The sequence below is a fragment of the Cicer arietinum genome, chromosome 1 (genome assembly GCF_000331145.2).
Source record: "Cicer arietinum cultivar CDC Frontier isolate Library 1 chromosome 1, Cicar.CDCFrontier_v2.0, whole genome shotgun sequence".
Classification (NCBI taxonomy): Eukaryota; Viridiplantae; Streptophyta; class Magnoliopsida; order Fabales; family Fabaceae; genus Cicer; species Cicer arietinum.
The window spans coordinates 19,554,001-19,566,214 of record NC_021160.2 but is presented as its reverse complement, the minus strand read 5'-3'; the positions used below and the strand labels follow the sequence as shown (position 1 = coordinate 19,566,214).

Here is a 12,214-nt window from a genome sequence, read left to right as displayed (position 1 = left end):
GCTTGGTAAATAGATACACTTAATTTATTGATGTTGAATAAAAATCCTGGTTTAGGCTTCAGCAGGGCCAAGAGGAGCTTTCTCTCCATTCCTTGTTGTCCTTGCTGTACATTTCTTAAGCTATATGTTGATTTCTTTGTGACAAACTATATATACGTGATACTCTGATAGGATCTTGTACTTCCTATATCTTAGAATTAGAAGAATAGGGAAAAGGTGTATAGTTTTATTGATATCAAAGGAAAAAGGTTAACACAGAGGACTCTAATCCCCTCCGCTAGAGCACTCTCTAGTTTACACAAATTTTGTAAAATCAAATGGCCAATCTAAACCTAAGGCCAGTGTCCCTATTTATAATTCATAGGGAAATTAAAATACTAACTAACTCCAACTAATATAACTAACTAGGAAGTTACATTCTTACCCCTATCCCTAAAGTAGACCATTGTTATTTTATCCTTATAAATGGGGTTTACTTGAGATCCTAACATACTCAAATAAGTTTTGTCGACTACTCTCCTAAAAGATTGTGAATAGTTTTATATCCCTTACACATCCCTTTGTACAAGAATCCTTTGGGTTTGAAATGAGGACAACGTAAAAGTCCACTCTCCACCTTGTGTTGAAATTCAGTTTTATTCAGAAATATGGGCAACACGGGTTGAATAATCTTTGATACCATTTCAACAGGCAACTCTTCTAAAAGCTTAAGATGTTTGTTAAAAGACTCAGAAATGGTTTTTGTGTCTCTAACAACTAAAAACAATCAGCAATAAATATCCATCAAACATATATTTCTGATTGTTCCTAGGACAGCATAGTTCCGATCATAATTCCTTTGCAGTAAATCACCAAAGTTTGTGGTATAGAAGAAACATAAATTTTAGCATATCATATGCCTCTCTGATATTCTCTTTCGCGATATGGTATCCAGGGCCTAAAAAGAGGCAACTCTAAAACCATGTATATGTGATGGACCATGAAATGTTTTTGTAGTTGACTGACTGTGTTTCAACTTTGATCCCCTGCCCTATCTACTGTGTTCAATGTACACCTCTGGTGGAGCTGTATACTTACTACTGTCTGAGCATTATCTCCACTGGCCAACCCCACGATCAGGCAAATTGTTAGTGGATTATTTATTTGGTTGAGGGGGATTTGTTAGTAGCAGACATTAAACTTTGAACCTCCTACCTAATGCTCCTTTGGTGTCCCAACATTTATTACTTGGCTACTCCTTCAGGAACCCCACTATCATCCTTAATAACCTTAGCTCTTCCAGTGCACCATGTTGTTGTGTGCCACCACATTTCGCAAGGTTGTCATTCCCTTGCTCAGTGCACCTAGTTTCTGTCTGGTTGTCAAGGGATATCGTTCCATTCACCTAGATGTGTTTTGTCTGACCTCTCCTCTATTTAGGCCCTTAGTTGGCTAGCACTTGCCCGAAGCCACTTGGATACCTTGAAGTTTCACTTTTGGGTTTTTATAGAGACTACGAGGGTAGAGACCCCTGTTTTCACCTATACTGTGTTGATTAGGAGGAGTCTTCTAGCGTAATTTTTTGTATCCTATGTTCTTATATGGGGTCACAGTCTCCTCAATAATGGTTTGATATATTCAGTTTGTTATTCCACAACTTGCTATTATTTGGAGTGAAGTTAACCTTCTACTGCTACACATCTTTTTTATTTTGTATGAATGATATAATGATAGAACTAGTATCAAGACAGTAAACGAAATTGAATTCTATTGCTGAAAGATAAAACTTACCTTGATATGTTTTGATTCCAAATACTTTCAAGATGGATCTCTCCTTCACAACTCCACAATTCACACACACGTCCTCCCCCTCCTTACAGTTATTCCCTTGATATACATAACTAAAAGCCAACAGTCACTAACAAGCCCCCAACTATTGGTTATGGGCTGGATTAACTGCTGGTCTATTTCCATTAGTGTCCACCTCTATAATTTCTTTTTTAAATATACTTCTTTTTATCAAAGACTATTATCATATTAATTTTAGGGTGGCCACCATGACATATAACTCAGTTTAAACATCTGCCACCATTTTTAGACCAAAGGTTTTGGCAAACCCTGCTATTTTTGTGGGAACTGAAGTGGCATGGGGATTCAAGGATGGTATAATTTTTATAAGGAAAATAGTAACAAGTGCCCTTGGGGCACTTGTTAAGTAACCAAATATAGAAATATTGAATTAAAAATGCATTGGAAATTGTGTTTTCAACTTTTTGAAAGTTTAAAATTTGTTTTTTGTAATGCAAAACTTCTAAGTTCCTAGGACTTAGATAAAGGAGAATTAGCTAGTAGAAGTAGTTAATTGGTTGAGGTTGTTATAAGTAGACGATTATGTTTGTTAATAGGTAGTTAGTGATCCTTTCCCTCTCTTATCCCCAAGTGTACATGGAACCTATAAATAAAGGTTCCATCCCTTATAAAAGTATCTTTTAGCAACTTTAGAAATTGAGTGATGTAAATCATTATAGCAGCGTATCTTCTCTTGTGTATTATTTTCTTTGAAGAGATTCTCTCCTATTATATCTTATCTTTTTTTTCAAAATATTAGTTTTCTTCCTATAAATCCTTAGGATCCAATTCTTGGGTGTTAGCAAGACTCTTTTTATAATAAATAAACCAGACAAATTCTAAAGTGGTCCACTATGGATTGATACTTGAAAACTGTTCAAAACTCCAACGACGACAGACATTTCATGGAAATAGAAGTTTGTGGTCTTCCTCATTCTCAAGGTTGAGAAAGTGATTTGATTGATGTCCGTTCAATAAAAACAAGGGAAAAAAATGTGTCTCTCAAAACTAAATTCGTGGAACCGACGCCAATCAAGTCATTGTCTTAACCGTAAGAACAAGGAGGGTTGAAAACTTCTACTTTTGAGGAGTGTCGCAGATCATCGTTAGAGTTTCAAGTGATTTTAAATACTGGTTCACGATGGATCATATGTAGTGTTGGTCCACCGAAGCACTCACTAATGGGTTTTTCCTACCTATCTAAGTATTTGGAACAGTTGGTTCATTGCATGGTACTAAAGCCTTTATGATGTGTGTTCTACAAAACAAAAGGGAAATCTAGATCCATTTGGATATGAGCATAACCCCAAAATTCAGATTAGTTTTAAATTACCTGATTAGTATTCTATGCTTGATGCCAGTTTGTATTGGGGAATTCTGTCATTATTATCCTCAGAGCTTCAGGATGTTTGGTGTTCACGAAGTATCATTTAGTTAGTTCCATTTCCGTCACCTTATGTCACTCTAACGATGAAATCTTATTTTATTGTAATAGTTAATGTTATCAATCATATACGATGAATTGTTTACTGACTTGTTGGTGGCCTTTGTGTCTGTATCAAAAAGAATCTAATCAATTGAGCCATATTCATTGTGGGAACTGCCGAACAACACTCATGTATCCTTATGGAGCTCCCTCAGTCAAATGTGCAATTTGTCATTATATTACTAATGTCAGTGTAAGTATGCGTTGATGTAATTATAGTAATCTGTGATTTAACTTTCTATTTTCACAAACATTTTCAGTTAGTTGACCTGGGGTTCATTTTGTTGTAGATTTAGGCTTTCAGAATCCATTTGTGATAAGTTTGTAGCCTAAGATTTTAAACTGATTGGATTGAAGAATAGGAAATAAAGTTGCAGCTAGTTGATTCCATTTTATATTTGTCTAACTTCATGAAAATCAGAAAATAGTAGGTTGGGTTTTGGTTTAAAAACTGATTAATTCTTTATATATCTGATACAGGTATCTGTAATTATAATTCCACTGGCCATTTTAGTGACAAGAAACTTTCCGGTTTTTGTAGTATGAGGAGCATATAAAGTATTAGCAATCTTCTATGTGTTCTATATTTTTATTCACCTATGTTTTATAACTTCAACGCTAGAGTGCGTTTTTTTAAGATTATTTGTAGATAAAATCAATTTTTTAAAGGAAAATAATCATTTTTAATGTTTAGTTAAATGTGTAGGCTTTTTTGAAAAATTTCTTTTAAAAAAATGATTTTTATGCTGAAAGAGAAAAACAATTTTGATTGGTTTTTGAAAAAAATCATTTCTAATAGAAGAAAGAGAAATACAAAATCACTTTTACAATGAATCACTGTGATTTTGTAAAAGCTTCAAGTTGTAGCTTCAATTTTAAACAAACACAATGTTTTCTACTTTACTTAAAAAATTCTAAATTATTTAATATCAAAATCACTTTTATTTTAATCTATAACAAACGGGCCTTTAAACATTTAAAAGCTATGAGAAGATATGAACCATATATCATAAATTGTTGGGTAGCTTCTGCAGATATCAGAATGTGTTCTTTTAAAAGGGAAAGATTGCATGTATACATCATAAATTGTTATTTATATGACTGTCATCAAACACAAATCCAAATTTCTATGAGCCTGCCTTTTACATGATATCACCATGACAGGAAATTTTGAAAATATGATGTGAATCTTTTGCATTTTATGTGATTTTGTTTCAAGATGATTTCTTTTACCTTTCTGTGACTTGTGCTTCTCTGTCCTTCTGTAGATGAACAATGGAAGGCTCCCAGTTCCTACACGGAGACCTAATGAAACAACCAGCTCCGAAACGGTATCTTTTATTGCATCAATAAGCTTTCGATTTTTTTTTCTTTTGGTGATTATTCATAATACATACCATCTGGTTTATTGTTGTTATCATATTTAACAAGTTTTCATATGATCCTATTACCCTGCAGTCAAGGCCCCGCTTTGAAAGCCAAACTGTAGTAGTAGAAAATCCCATGTCTGTTGATTCAAGTGGGAAATTGGTAATTACTAATTTACTATCTCTTTTCTTTTTTGTTAGTTTAGATATATATTTTTGGAAAAATATGTTTAGTCCCTGTTGAATAAGTGAATTTTGATTCTAATCCCTAAAAATATTTTCTTTGATTTTTATTTATTCAAAATATGAAATGACTAGTTTTAGTCCCTAATAACGACATATCATGCCATCCTAGATGGCACCAAATAATGTCTATAGTGTAATTTTAGCTTGTGATTACCCCCTAAAATGAAATCTATTTTGAAGAAATTGAGTGATGAATATTGAAAACTATCAAATATCTTACAAAATTAAAATTTTCCATTTTATATTATGACAATATGCTATATTCCCTACTGTGTTTCACTGATTCTTTATGACTTTTAAGCAAAACAAGATTTAAATGTAAGAATGTGAACTACCACAGGTAAGCAATGTCGTCGTGGGCGTTACAACAGAGAAGAAATGGTGATACTCAATAGTTTCTTGTGCTTTAAAATATTGTTGGTGTATGTTTTGTTTTGAGGCCTGCAATGATTGAATTGAAGTCTAGTCTCTTCTCCATCCAAGGTGTAGACTGATTTCATGTATTTATTTATATGTATCATGTATTATATAAGGTCAGACAAGTGACAGAGCACAAAGCTTGAAATTTATGTGATTTCTAAAGCCCACTTTTTTGCCTCATTTGTATCTATAGCAAAATCAGTAGGTTCTTTGTGATTATGTTTTTTGGGAGATATTTTTCACCTCAATTGCCTCAAAAAAATCTTATATGTTTTTGTAAGTATACTTTTAAATTGTATGAAAGTTTCAGACAACACAAAATTTGTGTTTTTTCTAGATGTGCCCATTTGAAATCATATGGTAGGTGGAGAAAGTTTTCCTACTTTTTTTATTGTGAAATTTATTTGAAGGTGGCTTGGGTCTTTTTTTGCTTAAAGTTTTTAAAAGAATGGACTGTCACCTGTGTAGTATTTAAGCTATATACTAGAGAAACAACTGCTAACTCTTTTTTTGTCAACTGAATCCATTAGAAAAGGCCCGAAGCAAAGTTCCAATCCAAATCGGTACACAAGGAACATAGTTCGTCATAATAGTGGAGGAGTTCCACTTACACACACTCCCAAAAGATAGAAAAATAAAACTAGAGTGGCCTTGTACAATACACAATATATCATTTAAGGGAAGAAATTTAAAGTTCAAGTAAGTGAGTTAATACACCACCCACACTACTATAGACAGTAAAGATTTACACGTATCACCCTAGATCGGAACAAAAATGTGGAGGCACACTAGGCCACTTGCAGTGTGACGTTATGCAGTCACATTCATTTTGACATTCATTTATATCGTTGAATTTTGATCAAACCATTTTAACAATGTGATTGCGTGCAGTTACAACAGAGAACTATGATCCCATTAAAATGTTAAAACCATTCATTATATTATTAATTTATTTTGTATGCAATTCCATGACATATCTTAATCATCTTTAATGTGTCAATTTAAATTTCACAAATATATTTTTCGAATCTGGCAAGGAGTTGTAGATAACAAGTATCTCTTTTAGCGTTGTTATTGACCCTAATGAGCTTTCATCATTCAATTCCTCCAATTCTCTTAATGTTCCACACCCAACGCAAATGTCCTTCATTGGTATAAATAAACCAAAAAGTGAAAGATGTTTCAATTAAAACAAAGAGCGAATATGCAATTTTATCCCTTAAATTGTAATTATCTTAAATTTGCCATTGATTTTTATAATTTAGCAAATTAGTGGGTTAAGATTTTACCACGTCAATCAAAATCATCTCTCGGTTAAATCCAGCAGTTAGACAATATGACGTAGCATTGAGGATGATTACATTTGTGTCATTGGGTGTTATATATATATATGAGGAATGTTGTTAAGGATGTGTTACTATATTCTTAGTCTTAACATAACTATCACATTTAACTATTCCACTTAAATTAAAAGAGAGTTTAACTAAATTATCTTTATTAATAATTGGTAAATATTTCAATTATTAAAAATGTAAAGTGAAAGAATAATAAATTTAAGAGTGATGCACTTAGTATTAGTTATTTGACACAATTGAAAAAATGAAATTAAAATTGTATTATAATCTAAAAGTGATATTTTTTGTGATAAATTATTTTTACAAATGTGATTGTTATTATGGGACGAATGAAATATAACTATTTGAAATGTAATATATTTCTTGGACTAGATGCAGTTCAAAAGAGCACGATGGTGGGTATATCATGGTCGTTGCTCAAGGCAAACCTCACTTCAAGAAGTGTAAATTTGAGTGCAATACACTACCGTAGACAAACTTTCGATAGTGTATTTTATATATTGTTAGCACAAATGCAAGGAGAAATTTCTTTTTCACTCCCTCATATTTACCTCCCACTTCTCCCAAAGCACATAAAAAATCATTTTACTTTTTTTTACTTTCTACAATTTGATAGTCAAATTTTTAAAAAATTTAAAAGAATTTCGAAATTTTGAATGAATGTTAGAGATCTAAAATGCAATTTTTTCAAAAATTTTAAAAAAATCAAAATTTTGGATAAATGTGAAATTTTTAAAATATAGTTTTTCCAAAAGTTCAAAACTTTAGATAAATGTGAAATTATCGAAATGCAATTTTTCTAAAAGTTGTAAAAATTTAAAAACTTTTGATGAATGTGAAATTTTTGAAATGTAATTTTTCTAAGTTAAAAATAAAAAATCGAAACTTTGGATGATGTAAAACTTTCGAAGTGCAAATTCAATTTTTCTAAAAGTTTAAAAAAAATTTAAACATTGGATTAAGGTGAAACTTCTTAAATGTAGTTTTTTTTTTAAGTTTAAAAAATAATTGAAACTTTAGACTAATATGAAACTTTCGAAATATAATTTTTTTCATAATTTATTAAAAAAAATTAAAAATTTGGATGAATGTGAAACTTTATAAATGCAATTTTTCTAGAATATTTTTTAAAATATTCAAGAATTTGAAATTATCAAAATGTTAGTAATTTAGAAAATTTTAACTATCAAGTAGAAGGAGGTAAAATAGTATTTCATGTGTTTTTAAGAGAATAAAAACTAAAATAAATAGATGAATAATAGATTTCTTAAATGGGATGTGGGATGTGGGATGTGGGATGAGGGATGAGCAATCACCTTATCTCATTTCCTTACATGTAGTTTGAATATGATCTCGCTATGTTTTTCTTTCTTCCTTGTGGAATGTGCTATTGTGCAAACAAACCTCCAGCTAATGAGGGAAGTAATTCATTAGAGTCAACTTGGATGAAAGACGCCTAGATTGTTGTTGGACGCTATAGTTATTGTTTTCTTTTGGAAATTTGAGTTTTGTTATAATTTTATTTTTCTTAGAATGGAAATAGAATAGAAAATCTTTTTTAATTGGATTAAATTAAAATGAAATTCATGATAGAAAAAAAAATTATGTATCAACAAAATAGAATAAACTAATTTTATTCTCTTGTCGATCAGGTGACACCCAGATTTAAACGGGGAAAAAAGATTTGCAGTCCTTTACCACTCGGCCGTTCGGTTATTGGTTTGTCAAAGCTGTGATCAAAGCTTTAATTTAATATACAGTCAAATATGAATTTGATTAAAACACATGTATTAAACCGAGAAAAAAACTTTATAATTATGAATTCACCTTATATCAGCTTTTAAAAAAAAATGTATATCTTGTGGGATAAGCATGTCTATCTACCTGGTGTTCATAAAAAATAAATATATTAATTAAAAAAAAGTCTACCTTGTAAGGTTATAAGTTCGATCAAATAAGGATTTGATGTTTGAAAAAAAAAAGATTTTTTTATGATGAAAGTAATTTTTGGATTGAATAAAAAAACTTTGGAGATTAAAAGATATTTTTGTATAAAATAATTTAGAGATTCGTTTTAGAACTTTTCATGTGAAGCTGGAGTTGATTTGTGTTTGTTTCTCCAGAAAATAGAATATGCCATAAGCTGGAGTTGATTTGTGTTTGTTTCTCCAGAAAATAGAATATGCCATAGTATGTCCCAACCAAAGTAGCTTATTGACAAGCCATTTGAAACAAATGCTAGTTAGATTTTTTTTTTCTGTGTATATATTATCCTAACCAAACAAAAGCCCAATTTATAAATGTTTCAGCTAGTGATACATTCGAGTCCCACAACTACATATCTAACACATTCAAAAATAAAATCAGGAACAACATGAGGTGGTGCCATTAATACAATCTTATTGTTGTTATATAGCATTATATAATGGATTTGTACATTAAAAAACATATCTATCAACAGCTGTAGCGGATCTTTATATTCTTCGGAGAGAAGCCAATCTCTTTTCAAGTTCTTCAACATCTTGGGATTCGGCTCTGCATGCACAAAGCAACACTGAAGTTAGAATCACAACCGATAAAAGAAGTCGATGTGTCCAGACAGCACCATGAGATTGAACTGTACCTTGGAGCAACATTTTCAGTATTCCTTGAAGCAATCCGACCTTTGGGAGCAGAAGATAACTACAGTAAGACCAAAACCAACATCAGGCCCAATACTCATAAAAGTAATTAAAGAAAGAATCAAGTGCAATGACAAAGGATCTTTCATAAACCAACTATTCCTAAATTTTCAAGAACGCATAAATGCTTTGATGCCATGTCACGAACTAACAATTTCATAAACTTAAGCTGATAGGCGAAAACGCAAATGATTTTTTTTTTATTGTATCAAACTATTTCATAAAAGTAGCTAAAGAATCAGTGCAATAAAGGATCTGTCATAAACCAAACTATTCCTAAATTTTAAGGAACACATAAAAGCTCTGATGTCATGTCATGAACCAACTATTTCATAAACTTAAGTTGATAGGTGAGAACACAAAGACTTTTTTTATATTGTATCTCTAACATATTAAAATATTGGGTCCAAAACCAACCTGGGATGCAATATCCACTCCAATTTCATCAAGAACCTGTCATGAATAAATGAAAAATCAGATATGATAGAGGAAACTTTATTTATGTACCAGTAAGTTATATAATTAAGTTCGTAAACTATTTTTATTTACCTGGTTAGTGAGCTCTTCTGTTTCTTCCTCGGCTTCATCCTTGTCTAAAGTTTCATCGATAGATTCTGAAAGCATCTCAATCTGCATTTAAGATAACATTACAAGTTTTGGAGAGAAAAGAAAAAAATATAAACTAATGCTATAGCTGGAGACTGCTTAGTGTCTACTACTGCCTATTGCTTTGAGTATCCGGAGGCTATGAGGCAGACACAACATGTGCATGCAATAGATTACCATACCAAACTAACAGCAGTAAGTCTAATAAAATGTGAAACTTGATGGCAAAGATACAGCTCTGGCCTCGCCGTGGAGTATAACAAAGGATTGGATCCATCGCAACCTTTACCTTGCTTTTAGTTGCTTTGGCCAGAGGCTGGTTCTAGAAATGGAACCTGTGACTTCCAGGCACATACATGGTAGCCGACCCCAATTGGTGTGCTAAGTTTCCGCTTTAAGGCGAAGTGAACATATCCAAAAACAGACATAAATAAACTAAACTGTTTTCATAGGGCAAGTTCCAAAGACGACGACGACCTCTTCACAATTCACAGAAAATGAAATTGATGAAACATGAAGCAGATGTTTTTCATCTAAACTTCATTTCTGGTAGCTTATAATCTGCCATTCGAAGCCCACGCACTGCAGCTATCTTCTGACTCTTATAATTCTCTGAGTTCTTATACTTCAGTGTCTTGGAAATACAATCTCGCTATTACAGATCTATTTAGCAATCTTTACCTTGCTTTTGCTAGAGGCTGGTTCCACAAATTGAACCTGTGACCATCTAGTCACATGGTAGTGACCCCAAATTGGACTAGAAAGTTTTTATAAGGAAATTTTCCTTAGAAAACCTCTTCACCATTCACAGATACTGTTGAAACATGAAGCAGGTGTTTTCATGGATACTTCATTTTTGGTTACTTATAATCTGCCGTTTGAAGCACACACCGAAGGTATCTTCTGACTCTTATTTCTTTCAGTTCTTAAACTTCATGCATACTTACTTTTCGGTAGCTTATTTTAGTTTTTACTTCTTATTTCTTTTAGTTCTTAAACTTCATGCATACTTAATTTTTGGTAGCTTATTTTAGTTTTTACTTCTTATACTTCACTGTCTTTGAATATTTCTATTGCCCACAATCTTCAAAAGCATTTATGTTATTCCAACCTCAGTTCTGCATTTATGTTTTTCAATTTTTGATTTTTTTTATTGTTATTGACACTTTTTCAAAACAATGTCAGAGAGAGACCTTCAAAATTTTTACGAAAACACCCAACAGTAAAAACACTGGACATAAGCACAACAAACAAAATCCCTGTTGTGGTGTGCAATTAATGGCAATTGTCATGCCAACCAACAAACATCCTCCCTCTCAAACAGAGTCAAAAAGCATTTAAAATTGAACTGGTTTCCTGCCTACCATTAAAGCAGGAAACTTGCATGAGAACATAATAGAAATATACACAAGAATTAAAAATTACCGTCATGTCCATTTGTGCTGATTGCTTTTGGAATTCTTTAATCACTTTAGCCTGCTTTGTCGGTGCCATTTGCTGAGAAAATAAACAAGGTACTGATTACTTTATCATTCTAGTCATAATCACAAAATTTTTCAAAAATCTAACAATGCCAGAAAAGCATCAACAACATATTATGAAATTTTGATTCAGTGCATGCAGGACATTGTTGAAAGCACAATTGTTAGCACTTTTTTGTATTGAAGTATAAAGCATGGACGGAAACAAGAAATATCTAGTCTTCTGTCTGTCAAACATATCCGATGGAAGTTATGTTACTCTTAACATCACGGCCGTCTTAAACAATTTGGATGCCCTATTATAATTTAAAATTGGGTCCCTAATAAAAAAAAATACAATTTTAATAATTAAAAAAGGGGTAAAATAAGTTTTTAGTCTCTATAGAATTTCAAAATTTTATTTTATATCCCATATAAAAAAATTCTAACTTTTTGTCCCTAAAATTTTTTTTTATTCACTTTTAGTCTCTATTTTGAAAATATTTTGTTGAAAATTGGTACCTTTAGTCCCTGAAAAAGTCCATATAAAATCAAAATAGGGACTACTAATAGTGAAGAATTTTTTTTTTTAAAACTAAAAAAAACTTGAAATGTCATAATTTTGTAGGGACTAAAAACATATTTAACTCAAAAACAAATTTACCCTCATTTTATTATAATATAAAAAAAATTGGGATCCCCCCTTTCATTGGTGAGGCCCTGTGCAGCTCGGCCGGATGCACAGGACCATCACCGGCCCTGCTGA

General features: G+C 31.8%; 2 protein-coding genes across 3 annotated transcripts in view; one reads left to right on the top strand and one right to left on the bottom strand.

Annotated features, from left to right (window-relative positions):
• Nucleotides 1-5,526, top strand: part of LOC101506135 (protein LSD1-like) — an 8,323-nt gene extending 2,797 nt beyond the window's left edge. Inside the window, exons 4-7 of one of the 2 annotated variants that reach the window (XM_073370671.1) lie at nt 3,394-3,500; nt 4,582-4,644; nt 4,772-4,843; nt 5,267-5,526. In XM_073370671.1, the coding sequence (XP_073226772.1) occupies nt 3,394-3,500; nt 4,582-4,644; nt 4,772-4,843; nt 5,267-5,311 (287 nt within the window). In that variant the 3' untranslated portion in view covers nt 5,312-5,526. Of the gene's footprint in view, nt 1-3,393; nt 3,507-4,581; nt 4,645-4,771; nt 4,844-5,266 lie in introns of both variants that reach the window. The other variant, XM_004488149.4, reaches the window with a different exon arrangement.
• A 3,449-nt stretch (nt 5,527-8,975) lies between these two features.
• LOC101505824 (vacuolar protein sorting-associated protein 2 homolog 2) overlaps nt 8,976-12,214 on the bottom strand; it is an 8,576-nt gene continuing 5,337 nt past the window's right edge. The window contains exons 7-11 of the mRNA XM_004488148.4: nt 11,414-11,485; nt 9,932-10,012; nt 9,800-9,835; nt 9,325-9,383; nt 8,976-9,236 (exon numbers count right to left, since the gene is read on the bottom strand). Coding sequence (XP_004488205.1) covers nt 9,176-9,236; nt 9,325-9,383; nt 9,800-9,835; nt 9,932-10,012; nt 11,414-11,485 — 309 coding nt within the window. The 3' untranslated portion in view covers nt 8,976-9,175. The remainder of the gene's footprint in view (nt 9,237-9,324; nt 9,384-9,799; nt 9,836-9,931; nt 10,013-11,413; nt 11,486-12,214) is intronic.